A 20,464-nucleotide genomic window follows, 5' to 3' on the forward strand; every position below is an offset into this window, starting at 1 on the left:
AAAAAAATACCACTATTATAACTTTTTATAAAGTAAAATACATTCTTTTATGCATGGCCAAGGTGGCATAAATGTATAGGAATTAAGTGGTAAGTATGTAAATCTTGCTATAACAAAATATAATTAGCACGGGCTACAGCACATCATTGCACATGACATTGTCAATATGAATCATTGTTACTGCCACTCATTGATGTGCAAAAGATTACTGCAAAAAATAACAATATGACCAAAAATATATGAATGTTTTCATCATATTTTATTAAATTATTATTATTATTTGTTTAATGCACATAAAGGTCTGCTACATATCATACCCTTCCACAAAGGGAGCGCTTTTGAAGGATGGGTCAGCATATATACAACAATGGGCTTCATCAGAGAAGAAAACTAATAATCAATCATATATCATATTAATTACTCATACATCACGCTGGTTAATACAAGAAAAAAAATCAGTGAATGTCAACTCTTATCAGCGAACACATAAGAACTAGAGACCTTCAAGTATAACACCAAGCACCTATGTTTTCTATTCTGCAAATTTTTAGATTTGAGGATTGCAAATTTCTAAATTTTTTTGTCAATACCTTTCATTCCTTCTCTCTGACTTTATTGCTTCGTAAGACTTGAGAACTTCTTTAAATTTTTCCTCAGCAGCCTCTGCAAAAGAATGGAATTTTCTCATCAATGTAAAAATAAAATAGATAGCTTTGGAAAAGCCCAGACAGTTGAAGAGAGAACAGGATATAAAAGACTATATGAGTGGCATTCTACCTTTGTTCTCTTGGTTCTGATCTGGATGGCATTCCATTGCTTTTGCTCTAAAAGCAGTCTGTTACCAAAAACAATGTTAATGATTCTTAGTTAATAACCTGAAAATGATAATTATCAGGCTTAGCAGTTCTCTGTGCAGTCCGATATGCAAGATGATGAGTTAAAACATGTAATAAAGTTATTATAAAATTGTTTCTGTATGCTAAAAAATGTATGTTGTAGCTATTAGCTTGAGTGCATGGTATGCATGAATAATTTTCCTGGATTTCGATAACAGATAGACCGAATCAAACATCTAAAGTTTTTTTTTGCATGATTACTCTAGTAAATGGTCAAGAATTTTACTATTGAATGAGCTATCTAAACAAAGTAATAGGAACCAAAGCAAAGGAATATATTCATAGCTCTAATAATCGCAAGTGATGCATTTATGATTCAGTTACTAACTTATAAGGGACCATAACAAATTCCGAACTTCTATAGTAGAAAATACTTGAGACTAGAGGTGCTCGAGGTTGTAGCTCTAGCGGTTCGTCCGTAGGTGCACGATTCTTAGGAGATTTTAGTTTAATCTATTTGGTTGTTGAGGTATGTAGAAAAAATAATCAAAATATTGAATAAAAGTTTTTTCTGGATGCGAAAATATTTCTCCTTTCAGGTTTATTTGTTGATCAAGAATGAGATTAAGAATTTTGGGTGAGGCAATGTAATCATACCAAAGTATGGCTTGACTTTTATTATTAGTAGAGAGTGTGATTGATATTTTTATCTTATTTACTATGCAAGAAATTACAATAATGTTGTGGCTTTCATGACCCCTAACTCTCTTGTCATTGATTTCTAATACAAGACTAACTTTCTTGGTCCCCAACTTTTTTGTCATTGATTTCTGATGTAAGCCCATAAATCTTGCCAAAATAGGATCTAATCATTTTTTGTTTTTGTTTGTCAACATGCGTAGTAACTAGTAAATAGTTATATAAGAATAACCGCTTATGTCTTGTGAAATTTATATATTTGTCATGTTGGTTGATTGAATTTAATTTCAATGATAGAAATCCTAGATCCATAAAATCTTAACATCATTTGTCAACTTTTTGGTTGTAGGTGAATTCGATTGTTGGCAAATTCTCAAATCTTATGAAGGCAATCAATTGAAATCCCTAAGAGCCTGCATCCCATCATATATGTTTCATTTAGTATATCCAAGATGTATTTATGTTAGGAGATAAACATAGCAATCTTTGAGTGACACACTTATTTCAAAGAGGTATTTTAGTCCTCCCACATCTTTCACTTATATTATGAATAGCAGGTCTTTTACTTTCCTCTTTTCTTCAGAATAATCAACTATCAAAATCAAGCCTTACATGCATATTATTAGAACTGTGATTTTTTCTTACTTCGATCTCTTTATGAGAAATGATTGATCTCCATGACTTTATTTGAATTTCAAACTTTCCATGGCTTTGGTGAACCTCCCAAACCATGCACTTAGGAATTATTTGAACAAACTTAGGGGGATTGAAGAGGAGGCTGAGATACAAGAAATGATACAACCACTGGTGTATTTCAATTTTTCAAAATAATGGCCCTTAATATCCCATGCAGTCTCAGTATCTCCCTGAAATACAAGTCAGCTACATGTGATGCATCTAGTTTTCTGTGGCAATATACGAAATGAGTCATCTTAGAGAACCCGTCAAAGATTACTATCACCTAATCTTTATTCCGCTATAACCTAGGAAGATCGACAATGAAATCTATACTAATATCCACCAATGAAGCCTCTGGTACTGATAATGTTGTGTATAACCTCGTATTATGTACTCTAATTTTTACTAGATGACAAACTCTACACTGCCTGACATACCCCGCCACATCTCTTGTCAATCTAGGCCAGAAAAAATACTCTCACAAGTGCTAGTATCTTGTCTCTACCAAATCATCTGTTAATCCTCCGCTGCGACTCTCTTATATGATGGACTCTCTCAATAAACGTCTTGAGACACACAACATGCTATCATCGAACAGATAGCCATCAGATCTATGGTACTATATTGTAGGCTTCTCCTGTCACTGATCCCAAATCTACTTGCAGTCCTCGTCTGCTTTGTATAGCTCCTTCACCACCTTGAATCCCACAACTCTAGCCTGCATAGAGGTGATCAGTAAATGACGACGACTCAAGGCATTTGCTACTCGAATCTGACTCCCTACTTTGTGCTTGAGCACAAACTAGAATGATGTCAAGAACTCAACCCAAGAAGCATGTATGCCCTTTAACTTGCTCTAACTGTTCAGGAACCTTAGAGCCTCATGATCTATGAATAAACTTGCTAGTCAACATACAATGACTCCAATCATTAAGAGCTCTCATAAAAGCATAAAATTCTTTATCATATGTCACATGCTTCCTCCTGGAGTTACTCAACTTCTCACTGAAGAATGCTATGAGGTGCGCTCCCTAGCTCAATACTGCTCCAATCCCCATATTAGAAATGCCACATTCCATCTCGAACAACTGACTGAAATATGATTGAGCTAACACTTGGGATCGAGTCACGTTCTTTGGGACATCAAAGCTTGACTCAATTGTCTCTGTCCACTGAAACTTCTCTCATTTTAAGAGCTATGTCAGAGGAGTTTTAATGGTGTTGAAGCTCTTGACGAATCTTCTACAAAAGAATGCTAGCTCCAAAAACCACCTTAGCTCTATAAAGGACTGTGGGAATGTCCAAATCACAATAGCCCTTATTTTCATATGGTTCATCTAAATGTCTGCAACGGATACAATATAATCCAGAAAACATACATGTTCTGTGATAAAGAGAAACTTCCTCGGGAGTGCATATAGCTTCTCCAATCGAAGAGCCCCAAAAAACCATCCTCATATGCTGCAAGCGCTTTTCATATCTGTTGTAGACTAGAATGTCATCAAAATTCACTACAAGATTTCCAATGTAAGTAAAATGTGCATTGGACAGCCCAAACAATATGACTATTTACTCATACAACTCATCTCTGGTCTTAAAGGCAGCTTCCATTTATCACCTGGCCTCATTATGATCTGGTGATATCCACTACGCAGGTCAATCTTGAAAAAGATAACCGCTCCATGCAACTGATCCAGTAAATCATCCAGATGAGGTTTAGAAAGTTTGTACTTGATGATGATCTTATTGATAGCTCTACCATCAATACATGTCCTCCAAGAACCATCCAGTTTAAGAATCATCAAAGCAAGAAGAGCACAGACTGATGCTCTCTCTCACAAACCCTTTAACAATAAGATCCTACACCTGCCATTGCAACACCTCGTACTCGGTCTTAATTTGTAAGCAGCTCTGTTAGTTAACACTGATCTGGAGATAAAGTCTATAGCATTCTGAATGTCTCCAAGTGGTGGTAGTCTCTCAGATAAGCTGCGAATCATCACATCATGGAAGTTGGTTACTCGTGGCTGTATCATCTTTGATAGCTCAACTTCCCCAGTCTCCTCTAAGATGAGTTCAAACAATTAGTGATATTTTGCATATACATACCACCTTATCTATACATGAAAATGTATATTGCACCTTTTAAAAATTAAAATAGAAATAGTTTTTATGTGATGAAAGGTCTGAGTGGTATAAATGTAAAAAAAAAAAGGCGTTAGTTATGTAAATAACTACGAATTGGGTCGTATGTATGTAAATGCCTTTTTTTCCTTTCATAAAAGCCGCATTGAATTGATGGTGCATTAATTGGTTATGGTATGTTGGCTTGCTTTTGTTGTATACAGGCTTTCCTTAAAATTTTGCACATTTATCTTCTGAATGTCTTGCCTTTTTACCATAACAACAATACATGCCTTCTCGATTTTTTAACCACGGTAGACTTGATATGGGCTTTAGATGGCTCGATCCTGCTTGCATTAGTACATAGGAAGCAATTTACGTAGTATTCTCCCCAACATGTGTACTGGCATGCACCTTACCTCCCTTTTCATTATGAATAATAGAAAAAATTTCATTTAGGTTTAGCAGGGGCCATTTCCAAATACTTGGATGCATATTTGGTCATAACAACATTCAATTAAACTAGAAATTCAAATTTTCTTTCTCTTTTGACAAAAGTGAATGGAAAAGCAATATTTTGATTGCACCTAATTTTAGAAAACTAGTCATAATCAAGTACGAGCTGCAAATTTTATAATTTGTTATAATAAACAGTAATTGAAATAATACCTTCTTAGTGATCTGACTTTTATCTTCATTGCATGGGCTAAGGTGACACCATTAACTTTTGAGTATTTGCTTCATGATGTCAAGGATATCATGGTTGTAATGTTGTATTAGGAACATATATGTTCCACTAACTTCTAAGATCATTCATTTTTCGATTGAGGAAACCTCTACATCCCACAACAAAATCAAGATTATCTTTGCTTCCGATAGGGCCAATAAGATGGCCTATTATTCTTTTTGTATGAGAAAATTTTAATAATTTGGTAACAAAAAGTTAATTTCTTCAATTCAATGTGAATAAAAAATGAAGGTTTGGTACTCAACCCTTGAGATTTGGCTAGAAGTGTTTCGTTGGTCAATGGTTTCAAATATTGATGACAGTCTATAGATTTGATAATATCATTTTTCTCTTCTCTTGATGTTGATGTACGGTGAAGATAGCAAGCAATACTCATTAACTGAAGGTAGACAAAGGTGGTTCTTTTCGCCGGTAGCTTGCTGGGAGGTGATGGCTACTGGAAGGTGGAAAAAATCAAGAATTTCTTTCTTATGAACTGGTTCTTGAGAGAAAATTGAAGGAGAAAGCCTAGGAACGTTTATCCTATTGGTCTAATACCGTGAAGAGAATAGGAAAAAATTTGAATTCAGTGTATGTTCCCACTATTATTTATACAACAAGATTCTATGCCACACTAACATTTTTACTTTTGTAAACAACTTATTACATAGTGGGTTGTTTGACAAAATTCCTGGGATAGAACATAAAAGTATTTAACCAAGTTTCTATATATGAATCTATGAGAATAAAAGGAATTTATTCTACAGCTTGCACACAAGCAACCCAAAGATCACTATGATGCAATTCACAAACTGCCAAACTGGACCGCAGAGACCAACATCCCCAGAGACTTAAAATTACCACTGTTCACCACCAACACAATCACATTTTAAAACAAATTAGGATGCGTTGAGATTTGTATCTAATGTAGGGTTCTAGTTGTACATAAAAGAATTCTAGGAGTTTATTTATAAATGTTGTGTGGTTCTATATAAGCCAAAATGTTAAAGAAAAGAACAAGATGATTATTGTAAAATCATTCTCAAAATGATATCAAAGCCCTAACCTTCTGCCCAGCTCGATCGTGATCGGCGTCGTTCGCCCTTTCTTCCGCTTCATCCTCGCAAGGCAATTGCTACCAAAGCTCGTTGGGAAGGCAGCGAGAGGATCGCGGCTCGCAGCGAAGAGGCTTCGGGATAGCATCAAGCAGCTCAATTTCTCAAGAAGAAGGATCACACAGGGACGTTTTGTCTCTGCAGGCAGGCGATCTCACCACGACTGTCGGGCGAAGGGTTTTTCAGTGCAGGGAGTGCGGCTCAGTGCTAGACATCGCACTACTTAGAAGGCACAACAGTAGAAGATCGCGGCACTTTGCGAGTGGAGGCATTTGGGGCAAGGCAGGTTGCGTGAACAGAGAAACATCAAGATCACAGCAAGGAGCACCGAGAGGAGAGATGAAAGCTTCTCGCAGGGTCTTCGATGCGGGGAGATCGGACTTGTGAGGCTAGTGCAGAGCACTCGATTTAGACGGAGAAGCAAGAATGTGGCTGCCGAGAGGAAGAAAGATCGTGAGACAGGCTTCGGTGTAGGAAATTGATTGCGGGATTGTACATAAGAGGCGCAGGCTCGTGCAAGGCAACACAATGCAAATTATGCGATTGTGAAATTGTGTTGTATTTTGAACTGTTAGTGTAAGAAGAGACATGCAATCTACTCTGTGTGGCGTGCAGTCAATAGAGTCATGCGAGGGAAGCAGGCAAAGCTTTGATTGGATTGGGTCGCGCAAAGGATTTGTGACGACAGGGAAGAACAATCAGAAATTAACTGCATCGAGCTCAGTATGACAGGTGCTCAGGGGGAGACCTGCAGATGCTACAATTATGGAGAAATGGGACATCTGAGCAAGTCTTGTCCAAAGCAACTAAATGAGAGAGAGATGGGTGGGCGTAGATTGTCTTGAGGGGGTTATCGGAAAAATTTGATGGTAGCAGAGAACGAGGGAAAGACAATGGTGGTCTTTACCGATGAGGATCACAAGTTACTGGAGATGTTAAAGAGGAAGCAGAGAGTGATATGTGATGACGCTGAGAATGCATCCATCTTATTGTCATCCAAGAGGAACATTTCTAGTTATGCTCACTCAACCAAAGATGTTTGTGATACACATGTTCTTGCCTCTATAACCGACACAAGTTCACCAGAATGGATAATAGATTCTTGTGCATATCAACTTGTGACAGGTGCCGCTAGTGAGTTATTGTCCTATATTCACCTATCAGTTCCAGAGAGCATTCAGAACACTGATGGGACAACACAGTCTATGGTTGGTAACGGTACAACAAGGTGTACTAATTTTATAAGTTTGTCCAATATTTTGCACGTTCTTTCCTTTCCAGTGAATCTTTTATCCATTTGTGGCATTATACTCCAACTAAAATGTGTTTTTTCATTTGATATTGCAAAGGCGATCTTTCAAGAGAAGTGGATCGACTGGAAACTTGGGACTAACACCTGGCATAGTGGACTCTGGTACTTGGATAGAGAGGGGATGAACTCAGACTTGGTATCCATGGTTGAAAATGTTGGAGCAGGAGGATTTGAGAAAAATGTGGAGAGTATATTGCTGCTACATCACAGACACATGAGACACTCTTCGTTTAGTCTATTGAGTTATTTTGTATCTATCATTGTACGAAAAGGTAAATAAACAAAACCATGTGTGTGATGTTTGTGAGTTTGGCAAGCATAACAAGAGCTCGTATGTTAGTTATGGTAAACCGAGTTCTTATAATTTTGATTTGGTGCATTCAGATGTATGGAAACCTTGCTCTACAACCTTGATGAATGGTTACAGATATTTTGTGACTTTCATTGATTATTTTTCTCGTATTACTTTGTTATATCTGATGAGAAATAAAATTGATGTGCTTGTCTACTTTAAAGACTTTCACAGAATAATTCAGACTCAATACGGTGCTGTAGTGAGGGTATTGAGGTCTAAAAACGGGACAAAGTATACCAAAAATTCATTAGAAAATATTTGTCAACCCAAGTGATACAACATCAAACTACATGTTCATACACCCCAACACAAAATTGAGTGACAGAAAAGAAGAATAGACCCCGCTAGAGGTAGCTCAAAGTATAATGATCACGATGAATGTCCCAAAGCACTTGTGGAGGCAAGCTGTTTTGACAGCGACTCAATTGATCAACAAAATGCCCTTGAGAGTGTTGGCTTGGAAGTTTTCATGTCAAATGTTGAAAGACAACAATAGTGGGATCCTTCCATTAAAGGTATTTAGATGTGTATGCTTTGTGAAAGTCAACAGGCCATCTGCAGTGAAGTTGGATCCCAGAGCTGTGAAATATGTGTTCATGGGGTATTCTGCTATTCAAAAAGGTTATGTATGTTGGAGCCCGATTGAGAGGAGACTCATTATGAGTATGAATGTGTCATTCATAGAGTTTGAACCATACTACATTCTGAAGGTGGATTCACCCTTCGATAACTCAACAACTACTGAAGATATGGGACAAGAAAGAGTGAGTAGTTGTGGTGATGAAATGTTGCAAGTGGGCACAATGTCGTGTCTAGTGGTATAGGATGAATCAATTGAGGAGACGGAAATCGAGGAGGTTAAACCCAGAGGTAGTCAGATTTAGGTTGAAGGTGAGCTAAGAGTGTATAGTCGAAGGAAGAAGCAAACTAAGGGAAAAAGTCTGCATTGCAAACAAGTCCCTTGTTCAAGCTTTCCCCAGCTATTAAGACATTGTTGACCTCATTTTGAGGTCATTTCTCCTCTTCTTAGATCCTAGGATCTAACTTTAAGGTTTCCTATCAACTATCTTAGAGGACTAGAGTTGGGACTCACCCCTTTTAAAAATTTGAACCACTTCCTGATTCTATTCCCTGATTCTCTTGTGGTGTCTCGCCTGAGTGGTCTCAAACCATCATCATTTAGTTGAGTGGTTAAGGACCAACATGTGGGAAATCAAAGAGAGTCCCCAATAGGATCTTAAACCCTAGGAAAACCCCTTTAAGACTTTATCAACACACTCACACACACAAAATACACAGAATCCACTCAGCTGCGCAAAGTCGGACTAAAATTAAACTTAAACAGGGTGAAAAATGTGAACTTGTCTGAACGATCCCGGATGACGAAACAGACTGTACCGGTGTCCGGGACGTCGATTTTACCTAGAAATGATACTCATATTACTATAATTCTACACAAGAGCAACTCACACGCAAATCTATGAACTTGCACAAACGATCCCAAATGACGAAACGGACTGCGCCGGTACGTTCGGGACATTGATTTTACCTAGGGTAAACATTCATTTTGCTATGACTTTATGCACAAGTGAAAAATGCATGGATTGAGAGATTTTTAATATTAAATATTATAAAATTAATAAAAAAAAGACATTTTTTTCTCCTAAATCACACTTAATCCCTACTCGCGCACCCGAATCGCTCCCCCTCTTTGGCCGACATTTCTCCCCGTGCCCTAGCTTCTGGGTTCGCACAAGAGGGCTCGCCTCCTCTCCCGCGATCGCGATCGGCTGCACCCGAGGCCGCCTGAGCGAAGCCCTACCTTCCGCGCTCCTCTCCCGTTCGCGACCCAGACGCGCCTCACCCCCTCGAACCCCGCTCAACCGAGTGGCTCGCCAATTGCGAGTCTGCCTCCTGTCCGACCCTTCTCCTTCTCAAGACTGCATTTCCTCCTTCCGAAACGCGATTCTTCATCTCCTGTTACCTCATTCGACCACTTCACAGAGGTAGGTATGACCCTCCCCCTTTTCCTGTGGCTATAAAAAACCTACCTTGGGGAGTTGTTAAGGTTGGCCGAAATTTCTGGAGAGGGGGAGGTGCTGCAATTTTTTTTTTCTCTGGTTGGTTCGTCCTGTGTGTGTGCTTGAAATATTTTTGGAGTTCTGTTTTCTTTTGGGTAAAGTCTGAGAGAGGAGAAGAGGTTGTTAAACTTTTGGGAAGAGAAGAGAAAAGAAAGAGTTGCCGCATCTTTGAGTTGGTGATTCATTAATGCGATTTGGAAATTTTGTTATTACTTCTGGGGTTTTCCTTACATTTTCTGAAAGCATTTGGAGTAAGTTCTCTTCATTTTGATTTAATCATGAGGAACTTCTTTTCTCTGATACTTACTTTAGCCAATGTGAATAACGAATGGATTTTAAGCTTTATTTTAGCCAGTGGATTCATGATTTTCTACTACAGTTTTACATCTGATTTATTCCTCAAATGGATAGAATGAAATCAATTCTTTATGGATTAGTTTAATGTGGCTTACAGTTTACTTTAACAAGTATAATGTTTGAAAAGGATTTTCTTCATTCCAAAACTATTTTGAGATAATCGTGATAATTATTCAGACAGAGAATTCTTCGTAAGCTATTTCTATACCAATTTAAGAAGGATTCAGATCCTTATTTTGCTAGCCGCTTTGAAAGAATGTTTTCTTTGTGGTTCACAATTTCATTCTAGATAACAGTGACATTAATGGCAGAAATGTACTTCTATTTGTCAAATTCAATATCAATTATTGAGGTTGGGTCACTAGCTGAATATCACGGTTGGTTGCTGCATGTGGTTCGCTAACAGAATGGCATTATCACTCACTGAATTCAGTTTATTTGTTGAATTCCATGTTATTGGCCGAAATTTCTGGAGTGGGGAAGGAAATGCGTGAGAGTAAGAGCATGCTTTATAAATCAATGGAAAAGCTACAGCTTGATCTAGCCGAGATAAGATAACTTTGATCTTTATAGGTGTGGTATACTCAAATAAAATGTTCATGCAAAAATCTGAAAGTCTTTATTTATTGGGAATACAAATCATATATACTGATGCTACTTTATTTCTTAATTTCTATTATCTTGTTCATTCTAAATGCAGAAACGTGCTTATAATGTTGATCCCATTGAGAATGGTTTGTGCTCTGTTGTGTTTTATCATTTTGTTGGTTTTCATATGCTGCAAATTTGCTAGATTTAGCTCTTTTCAGATTTCTTGTTGTGTTTCCCCCGTCCCTAACATCGGCCAGGATTTACTGCTAATTCTTGCTTTTTGAACCTTTGTTGCTTCTTAATGGATTCTGCGTTTACTACAAGAAGGATTCATCTTTGATTTGGGCAATGAGATAAGGAAAATTCACATATATATATACCACCGAAATTTTAAATGGTTGTTTTCTGCTCTATATTTGTGTCAATTTGAGAAGATTTAGGGGGCACTTCACTATTCAGTGTCGTTCCGATTTATGAAATCTGAAAATTTCGTTACCTTATTTGCAAAGGTTGGAAGCCTTGAAGCATGTTTTGCAAAATATGAAACATTTGGGTGGCGCATTTGCAAAATCTGAAATATTTGGGAGACATATTTGCAAAATATAAAACATTTGGGTGGCGCATTTGCAAAATCCGAAACATTTGAGTGGCACATTTGCAAAATCTTAAACATTTAGGTGGCACATTTGTAAAATCTGAAAACTTTGGGAGCTTTCATTTGCTCCCTCTTGCTCCTTAGTTGAAATAAGTTTAAATCATGATTATTGCCACATTCTAGTTTACATTTTGGCAAGCTTGGAAAGTTGCGATGCCTCACTTTTACGAAAATCTGAAAGTTTACATGCTACATTTGCAAAGCTTTGAAAGTTTATAAATGCTTTGGTGTTATACTCATGTGAAAATCTGAGATGTTGCATATTCTCTTTGCAAAGGTTTATGGCTTTGGTGCTTTACATTTGCAAAAGTTAAAACTTCTCATATTCAATTTGGAGGGTTTGGAAGGTGGCAATGCTTTACTTCTTTTTTTTTGGAAAATTAAGAAAGTCTCAATGCTTTACTTTTGCAAAACTTGAAAGTTTAAGTGTTTTATTGGAAAATTTGGAAGTCTTTCTGAGTAATTTTGATTTTTGAAGATTTGAAAGTCTTTGGAGCTTTTTTTTTTGAAAATTTGAATTGTTTCATTGGGAGAAAGCAAGATTTACGTTATTTTAAGTGTTATATTCTTGTTGGCTTGTAAACTTCAAATGCTCTTTTCGAGTCTAATTTGTTTGACGTTTTTAGGAGTTGATTTGATTATTTGCTTTTAAAAGAATTTAAACGTCTTTAGGCCGATTCACTTGCGGTTTTGCCCCTTACTTAGCTGATTTGTTTTTAGAAGTGGGTCGGCCTCCATTTTTCGTTGATTTGTTTTTGTTACTATGGTTAAGTTAAAAATGAGAAATTCTGATTTAGTTATTTTCAGGATTGATTCACGCCTTAAAAAAAAAAGGGGGAAGAAAATAAAAAATAAAAAAAATGATAATTGGTCTGTTGAGATGATTGAAACCCAAGGAGAAATAGAGAAGCAAACCATTCACTTTTTTTACATAAGAAGGATAAAACTGTAATTGTGAGAATTGTTGAGAATTAGGAGAAAGAGCTCTTTTGTTTTAATTAGAATTGAAACACATTTCATTAGGATTGAAACATCAATTAAGACCCCTAAGCATTGGTTAGACTTAAGCTCAATTGTTTTAATTATAATTGAAACACATTTCATGAAAATTTTTGACAAAATTATAGATCTACCCCTTAGGTCTTAAGAGCATGATAGTGAGCTAAGTTTGATCAAAAAATGTTCGAGAATTAGTTGTAAAACACTTAATTGAAGACATAATACTTTAAAACACTTGAAGCTCGAGTTAAAATGTAGGCTTCCTAGATTATAGGAGCACACCCTATGTTAGAGTTCATCTACCTAATTTTCAAATGGATATTGAAGCTAGACACCTGACCCTAATTCATAAGTTAGTTAAAGCAATAGACAGGATATGCATCAGATTGTGATTCATGGCTGATTTAATTAAATCAAATGATGAAATTCTCTTCATAACTTGACCTAAAATGAAACACTGCTCCGGGATTTGAGCTTGGATCTTACACTTAAATCCTCCTGGCAATTGGGGACATTCTCAATGTCACATAAAAATCACCCCCTTCTTCTTTTATATGTGATGTATTTTATTTTATTTGTTTGTCTTTTTTCTACGATTTGTTTCGAGTCTCTGTGGGTCGATTTCAGTTTTCCTCAAGACTTTCCATGTGTTACTCAGTCATTTATTATCATATACATAAACATATGTCTGTCCTGCTAGCTGAATTTCTCTACTATGTTGTTATCTGCGACGCTGATCCCATTTATTTACAGGAGGATTCCATTTACAGGAGCAGCAATAACAAGAAACTCAGGTACCCAAAGTTTACAGTACATTTATAGCACTTTATTGCATTTCCTTATACTGTTTTTTTTTTTTTCATTTACTGAACTTATAGGATAGCTAGTTTATGCATTCTCTAAATTAACTACAAAACATTTTGGATATAGTCTGGTTTAGGAGGTATATAATGGTAAGTCACCAAATAACAATATTGCACACTCACATATAAGACATTAAACATGAAACTGCTACTACATGGAGTATGAAGCAACTCTTCGTGGGCAACACGACCGTGACGTAGCGGACGAAGGATGACGATCTGTTACATCAAAACAAGTCCATATCAGCTAAATATTTTTGTACAATAAATAACATAACCAATAGGACTTGATGTAGTTTGTTTAACGCAACATAAATCCTTACTTTGTCTTTAGGCTTTCGCACAACCCTGTTATGCAATTATAATTCCTAACACTTTTTAGGATTCCGAGGTTATCGTACGGTACGGTGTACATCCTCCTATCTTTCTAGGCTATTTGCACGATCGGATATCGTGTGAATGTAAGTCCTAAATTTTAAAATAAATTGCAGGATTAAACATTGAATAACATCATTTCAAAGACATAAAACCAAACAATAGAAAAGTTGGGAGGTCACCGGGGTTTTCCTTGGAGTCGTGATATCCCCTACTCGTCATTCCTTTGGATTCCTTAAAATAGCTGTTCCTATTTGAGCCACTCTCATTTCACTTTTCGTGTCCAATCTTGGAAACCTAAACTTTGAAGTCTTGAAGGCAGAACCACTGATCTTAATAAAGTCTTCTTAAGTGACCCCGATCATTTAAGATGTAATTAAGTATAAAGGTTTGTCTCTATAGAGAACTTGGAACCCAGGTAAAATAAACGTTATCTAATTCTTATATTAGATAGAGGAACTTGTCGGCCCATATAAAAGGTTTTGCAGATCAAACAGGTGTCACAAAATTCTTTGGTTTGGGTGGTTGAGTCTACTACAAGTGATATGTTTAACCTTCGGGATAGTTTATTACAAGTGGTATCGCGCTCAACCATCTAAACTATTCAATATGTGAGACTCGTTTGGTCTCATCTTTTTCAAAATTAAAATATTATTTTCAAAAATAAAAAATCACATATTTATATTAAAACTATTTTCATATTTACAAAAATCATTCTTTCCAAAATAACAGCCGACAGACACCTACACCATCCACCTTTGATTCAAAACTCTCAGGTGATATTGTCATTACTCTTACCCCCCAACATTAAGGAGGAATTGCTGCGGGACATTCTTCCTGATCGTTTGGGGTGGAAACTTGACATTACAAACTTCGTAACATCTCACCTTTGCATGGAGCATTTATTGTATCATTGGAATCTGTCACTATACCCAAGTGTTGGCAGATAGCTAAGGAGGATCCTAAGAAGAAAGAGGCAATGCATGAAGAGCTTGGGGCTATTGATAAAAATCAAACATGGGAGATTGTACCACTACCAGCGAGAAAGAAAGCAGTTGGGTGTAACCTCCATCCATCATTCACTGTTAGAGAAACGAGTGTACTTATCGTGCTCATCTTTGCTAAAGGTGCAAAGGTTTCATCAGAGTCAATGTCATATATCTAACTGTACTTTTTTGCCACCAATTGAGCTTTATACCTCTCCACCTTCCCTTCCGGAGTTTGCTTTATCGTGAAGATCCACTTGCGGAGTTAATTAGATTATGTGACAAGATGAGCTTAGTGAATATCTGTCTCCCTCCTTGAGGGGAAGTATTGAGATTTGTATCTAATGTAGGGTTCTAATTGTAAATAGAAGAATTCTAGGAGTTTATTTTAAATGTTGTGTGGCAATGAACAAGATGATTATTGCAAAATCATTCTCAATGGGATGAGATTAAGAAGTTTGGGAGGTGACAAGTTTGTCGAGAGATTCCATTCACATGAGAATGGTCGCAGAGCAAATGTCGCCAAAAGATAAGTGTACCCTATAAAAAATATTTTATCATAATTTACAAATCATTTAAATTTAATTTGAGACAATATTCCCAAATGATGTTTTCGCCCACAAAAATAGTAAAAAAACAAATAGCACAATGGATCAATCATAAATTCAAACAAATGGTTTGGTTTCCTCCATAGTAACCAGCGAGTTACCCTAACTACAATATATTTTTGGAAATGCTAACATGATCACAATGCATAGCTAAAATGCAAATCGAATGAACTCACGGTAAAAGCTGGATAGCAAGAATAAATTACATTGCTGAAAAGTCTAGGAAATAAATAAAGAAGAGCATGCATAAGTAATAATTTTGTAGTACCTTAATTTCAAGGTCTGAATATGGGTTTGCTCTTGACCTGTAAAAATGAACCAATCCACATATCAACAAATGCACCAAAAAAAAATCCTATTTAAAAGAATATGTATGGCATTCAATGTCCACATGGGACTAAATTTTTAATAAAAATATACACTCGAGATATTATTGGCAAACAAAATGAATGACAGAACCAGGATATAAACAGTGTCTTGCAACAAAATATATAATAAAAAATCCAGCGTAAAGATATTTAGACTGCTGGGCTTGTTCCAGGGATCTCACAGCATACCATCTTCACAACATTAAGAATGACAAATTAAATTAGACGCATGATCACTCAAACATAAAGTATTTATTCTACCATAAGTTTTTATTTCATTAAGGACAAATTTGACAAATCCTTTCTGAAAACTTCACAGTAATTACGAGACACTGTTTTGGAAATGAATGAAAAATCAACTACTTCATGAAGTTAAGAAATTTCTTCACAGTTTTTATTATGTTTGTCAACCCATTTCAGAGCAGATTCAATAAACAGAAAATAATAATAATAATAATAATAAGAAGAAGAAAAATTATACCTGTCGAGGCCTAAAACTGCATAATGGTGTGACCAAATATAATGTCCGCTTGGTCTAGGGCCCCTAGGTGCTGCTCTAAAATTAGGTTTACTCTCTTTGAAAGAAATATCTTCCTCCCAATACCAATCATTCCTTGGGGAATGCTGATAAGCACCAGGTCCTCCTTGATTCTGCCAGCTCTCATAAGTCTTCTTGATTTTACTTCTCTCTCTGTTAAACACACTTTGCATACGTCTTATACGCTCCTATAACGGGAACTCATTAGGCCCAAAAAAACAAGAGCACCATAAAAAAAAATGACATGACATGATAACTTACTAAAATAACTATACATACAATTTTTAATTCTCAAATCAACAACAAATAGCTAATGGGCCATTTGGAATCACTTCTCTATTTTTTTTTAATTGTTTTGCATTTTTTTTCTCTAAACTGAAAAAAAAAAGTTTTGCACTCTTATGTACTTAATATTTTCAACACAAAAATTGTCATTTCTTTCAACATTTCTCAATGATAGCATGCTTGTTTAAATATTCAAAGTATGTACTTCAAATAAAGGTGTAGTAAACTAGAGCAAGGCCATTATTATAGGAAGTGTATTACTAATCATTTCAAAAAACTTTTCGCAATATAGTTAAGGCTTCAAATACTATTAGGATACATAAATCATTTGACTAGTCATTCTAAAATAGTTAAAGCTAACCTGCATGTGATTATTTTCTTCCAAATGAAAGCTTTTTACAATATAATCATGATTTTCACCAAAATCGTGTCCTAGAGGCAGTTGTAAGCACAAAATGTTTTACGTTTTAGAGAGGAAGAAAAAATTTATAATGCATTTGATAAGTTAGCCATTTCAAATGATTTGTAAATTACATGCGAAACCAAACAACTGTTTAAAATTTCTACTCAACCAGTTGGCAATAGCTATAATTTATACTTCCATAAAAATGCACCAGAAACATTTAAAACACAAGTTTTCTAACAGGCTAGTTAACATCATCCAAATTTAACAAAGATTGATAGCATACATAGAGCAAGCAAAATCCTCATAAGATAACACATATCTTTTAACTATGAAACTTAAACAAGTCTTAGACCCATGTAATAGCACATCAATAAAACAAAGCATGTATGTCACACGAATGGTGCCAGCTCGATATAATTAGCTGTTAACTAAGCAAACAGAAGCTCAGCATCAAGCAAGACATAAGCAAACTGCCATTGCAATCTGAAACTTATAAAGAAAAATCACCACCAAGCCATAATGAGTAAAAGGGAGCTTAATAGCATATTGTTCTGCCAGAATATCTAAGAAAAAACGTATCACACTACTCCATATTTACTTGTATCATGTGCATATCATGTAAAAATTTTAAGTAATGTAATAATGTATTCAATAGCATTAATTTCCAGCCACTTGCATTCAAGCTGAAAAATAAAAATATAAAAATACAAAGAATAAAGTAATAAAAAAAAATACTTGAAATAAAAAACATTCAAGAGAATAAGAAGTCAACTTAAGAACAATAAGTATCGGCAATGTGAAGCAAGGCTTATTTTGAAGATGAGGCACTGAGAAGCATAGTGAAAAAAAAACAAACGTTTAAAGAAAGGACTAATTAGAAGCATATCATAAAACTAGCAGATGAGACATCATGCCAAAGAGAACCAACATAAACGAATAGCTCCTCTGGGAGAATGAAGAACAAGCAATGATTCAATAAATTCAAGAAAATATGAGGATAAGCAAACGTTTGAGCTCTAGCTAGCATTGCCTACGCTAAAATAAACAATAAAATCTAAATTAGGATTTCATTCAAAGCTAGAGCCCAAACAAACAACACTAAAACAACACATGCTTGGTTAAAAAGGTAATGTGTTGGGCCAGCACATTGCTTCGCTTCTCCTAAAGCACACTTTAAAGTGTGCTTTTAATAGCATCGATGTGAACATCAATTCAAATAGTATAACCATGTTTCACGCCCAATTTTGTGTATTTTCATAATTCAGTTCAAAATGTCTTTTTAAATAAAATCTAAGCTAATTAGCCTTATCTCATTCTTAGGCTGCCCCATTAGATCATCGCAAAGTGTTGAACACAATAAAGATTAAATACATAAGCAGGTATGGTACTAAGTTCTACTCCATAAAATAGAGGGTGCCCAGCATAAAATTTTACTTTTTGGAAAACTAAATGGAAAAAAAAGAAATGTATAGAAAATGGTCAATCTTTTTCGTATGGGCCCAGAAGCATAGAACCAAGGCATACATGGAAGTAAATCACATGATATATTTAATGTTTCAAACAATGCATGAAATTAAAACAAGGAAATTTTTTTTAAAAATGTTGGAAAAGGGGAACATGTGAGATAAACTAACCAGTCTCTCCATTTCTTCCTCATACTCCTCTTGCATTCTGGTGTTATATCGTTTCTGAGCTTGCTCACTGTAATTTCCTCGAAAAAAATTGGTATTCTCATCCCACCACGAAGAATTAGATCGCAATCTCAGCTTTAAGAAGCAAACAGAAGGGTGAGGGTAGGATGAAAGAAAAGGAAAAGCAATAACAGTGCAAAATTAAGCATTACTCTTGATCTATCAAATATGAACACATTTATTTTATGCGTACAATAGCTTTAATTATATTTCAGGAGACAATTCTTAGAAACCCCTTGCATGCTTCATAAACAACTCTAAGAAACTTCATCAATCACAATGTTTGAAAACAACCCTCAAACAATATAATATCATTCTATTTTCCAACAATTTTAAAACATATTGTGTTATTCTCTAGTAAGTATGAACATAATTATACATAGGATAATGGTCGTGACTTTGAGCCCTCAGACATTTCTACTCAGGCTATATTCGTGGTGTGGGCTGCTAGCAGTAAATTTCCCAATCCTAGTCATAGAGCACCATAACACTAACTTGAAATATAGGTTTGTTGGAATTTTATGACGATTTTCTTTTAGTATCTTCTATTTTAGTAAATTCTATTTTTAGAATTTAGTATTATCAGTATGTTAAAATTCTTATTTCCTTCCTATAGCATGGGAAATTATGAGTAATTTTATGATTTTCCTAATGAGGGAGTCATTCCCTTCGATTTATCTTGTCATCGTTTCATATGAAATTGAAGAATAATGATTGTTTGACTCTCCCAAAAATCTACATGAAATCATAGCGATGAATTGCTCTCGAATAGCGATCAAACGGGAGATTGAATCTTGTTGGTCTATTCTCATACAAGGCTTGGTCGAGTGATCAATGCTCGGCTATGCTTGGTTAAACACGGTTACCCGAAACAAGGTCACATCGGTTCCACTCAAAAACTAGATTGCCCCTCACCCTTCCCAAACGTCGGATATTTTCCTGGACATCAACAATAGGGCATTGTGAAATCAGCCCACACAGAACCAATTCCAGAGTGAATTTCTTTATCCCTTGAGATAACAATTTCATGTGCACTGCTCTTCTCAGATTCTGACAATGTCATATAAGTCAGTAGTGACGACCAGACAAAGAAACTGTGCTACATCCACCGGTTTCAGTAATTCTGAAACTATATCACCTCACCCTATAGCACCTCTCATAGGTATATCACCTGAGTATTATCCCCATAACTCACGACCTTATCTCACAGCTATAAAACTCAACAAACACAACTATCTTGAGTAGGCTCAATCCATTAAATTGACGATTAACAGAAGGAAAATTTTAGGTATATAAACAGAGACATTTCTAAAAACTATTTCGAATCTGGAAAAATGACAGTCCAAAAATTCCCTAATTATGGTCGGGCTCATCAACTCTATGGAACCTATCATGCAAAGTCATATCTATTCCTTCCCACTACTCGAGATATTTGGGGGGCAGTTCGAGACCTTTATTCAGACTTGCACAATTCATCCCAATTTTGAGTTGAAAACTCAATTTTAAAAACTCAAACAAAATGATCGTGATGTTACTATGTATTACAACGAACTGGTAACATTATGGTAGAAATTTGATCAATGATATGAAAATTTTAGAGTGAATTTGAATGATGCTCTCCAAGAAGAGAGGAAAACGATCCGATCCAAATGTTCTTAGCAAACCTTAATTAGAGTTTAGACGAAATTCGAGGTCGCATTCTTGGTGGGAAAACTTTACCCCTATCCAAGAAATTTTTTCTGAAGTTAGACGTGAAGAGTTAAAAAAAAAATGATGATGTGTAACATAATCTTCTTGTAAAATTGAACATGAGAA

General features: G+C 35.7%; 1 protein-coding gene across 1 annotated transcript in view; it reads right to left on the reverse strand.

Moving 5' to 3' along the window:
• Positions 1 to 360: 360 nt before the first annotated feature.
• Positions 361 to 20,464, reverse strand: part of LOC110017917 — a 45,188-nt gene continuing 25,084 nt past the window's right edge. The window contains exons 3-7 of the mRNA XM_020715075.1: positions 18,593 to 18,724; positions 16,211 to 16,455; positions 15,630 to 15,666; positions 778 to 835; positions 361 to 663 (exon numbers count right to left, since the gene is read on the reverse strand). Coding sequence (XP_020570734.1) covers positions 584 to 663; positions 778 to 835; positions 15,630 to 15,666; positions 16,211 to 16,455; positions 18,593 to 18,724 — 552 coding nt within the window. The 3' untranslated portion in view covers positions 361 to 583. The remainder of the gene's footprint in view (positions 664 to 777; positions 836 to 15,629; positions 15,667 to 16,210; positions 16,456 to 18,592; positions 18,725 to 20,464) is intronic.

The sequence above is a fragment of the Phalaenopsis equestris genome, unplaced genomic scaffold (assembly GCF_001263595.1).
Source record: "Phalaenopsis equestris unplaced genomic scaffold, ASM126359v1 Scaffold000002, whole genome shotgun sequence".
NCBI classification, from domain to species: domain Eukaryota; kingdom Viridiplantae; phylum Streptophyta; class Magnoliopsida; order Asparagales; family Orchidaceae; genus Phalaenopsis; species Phalaenopsis equestris.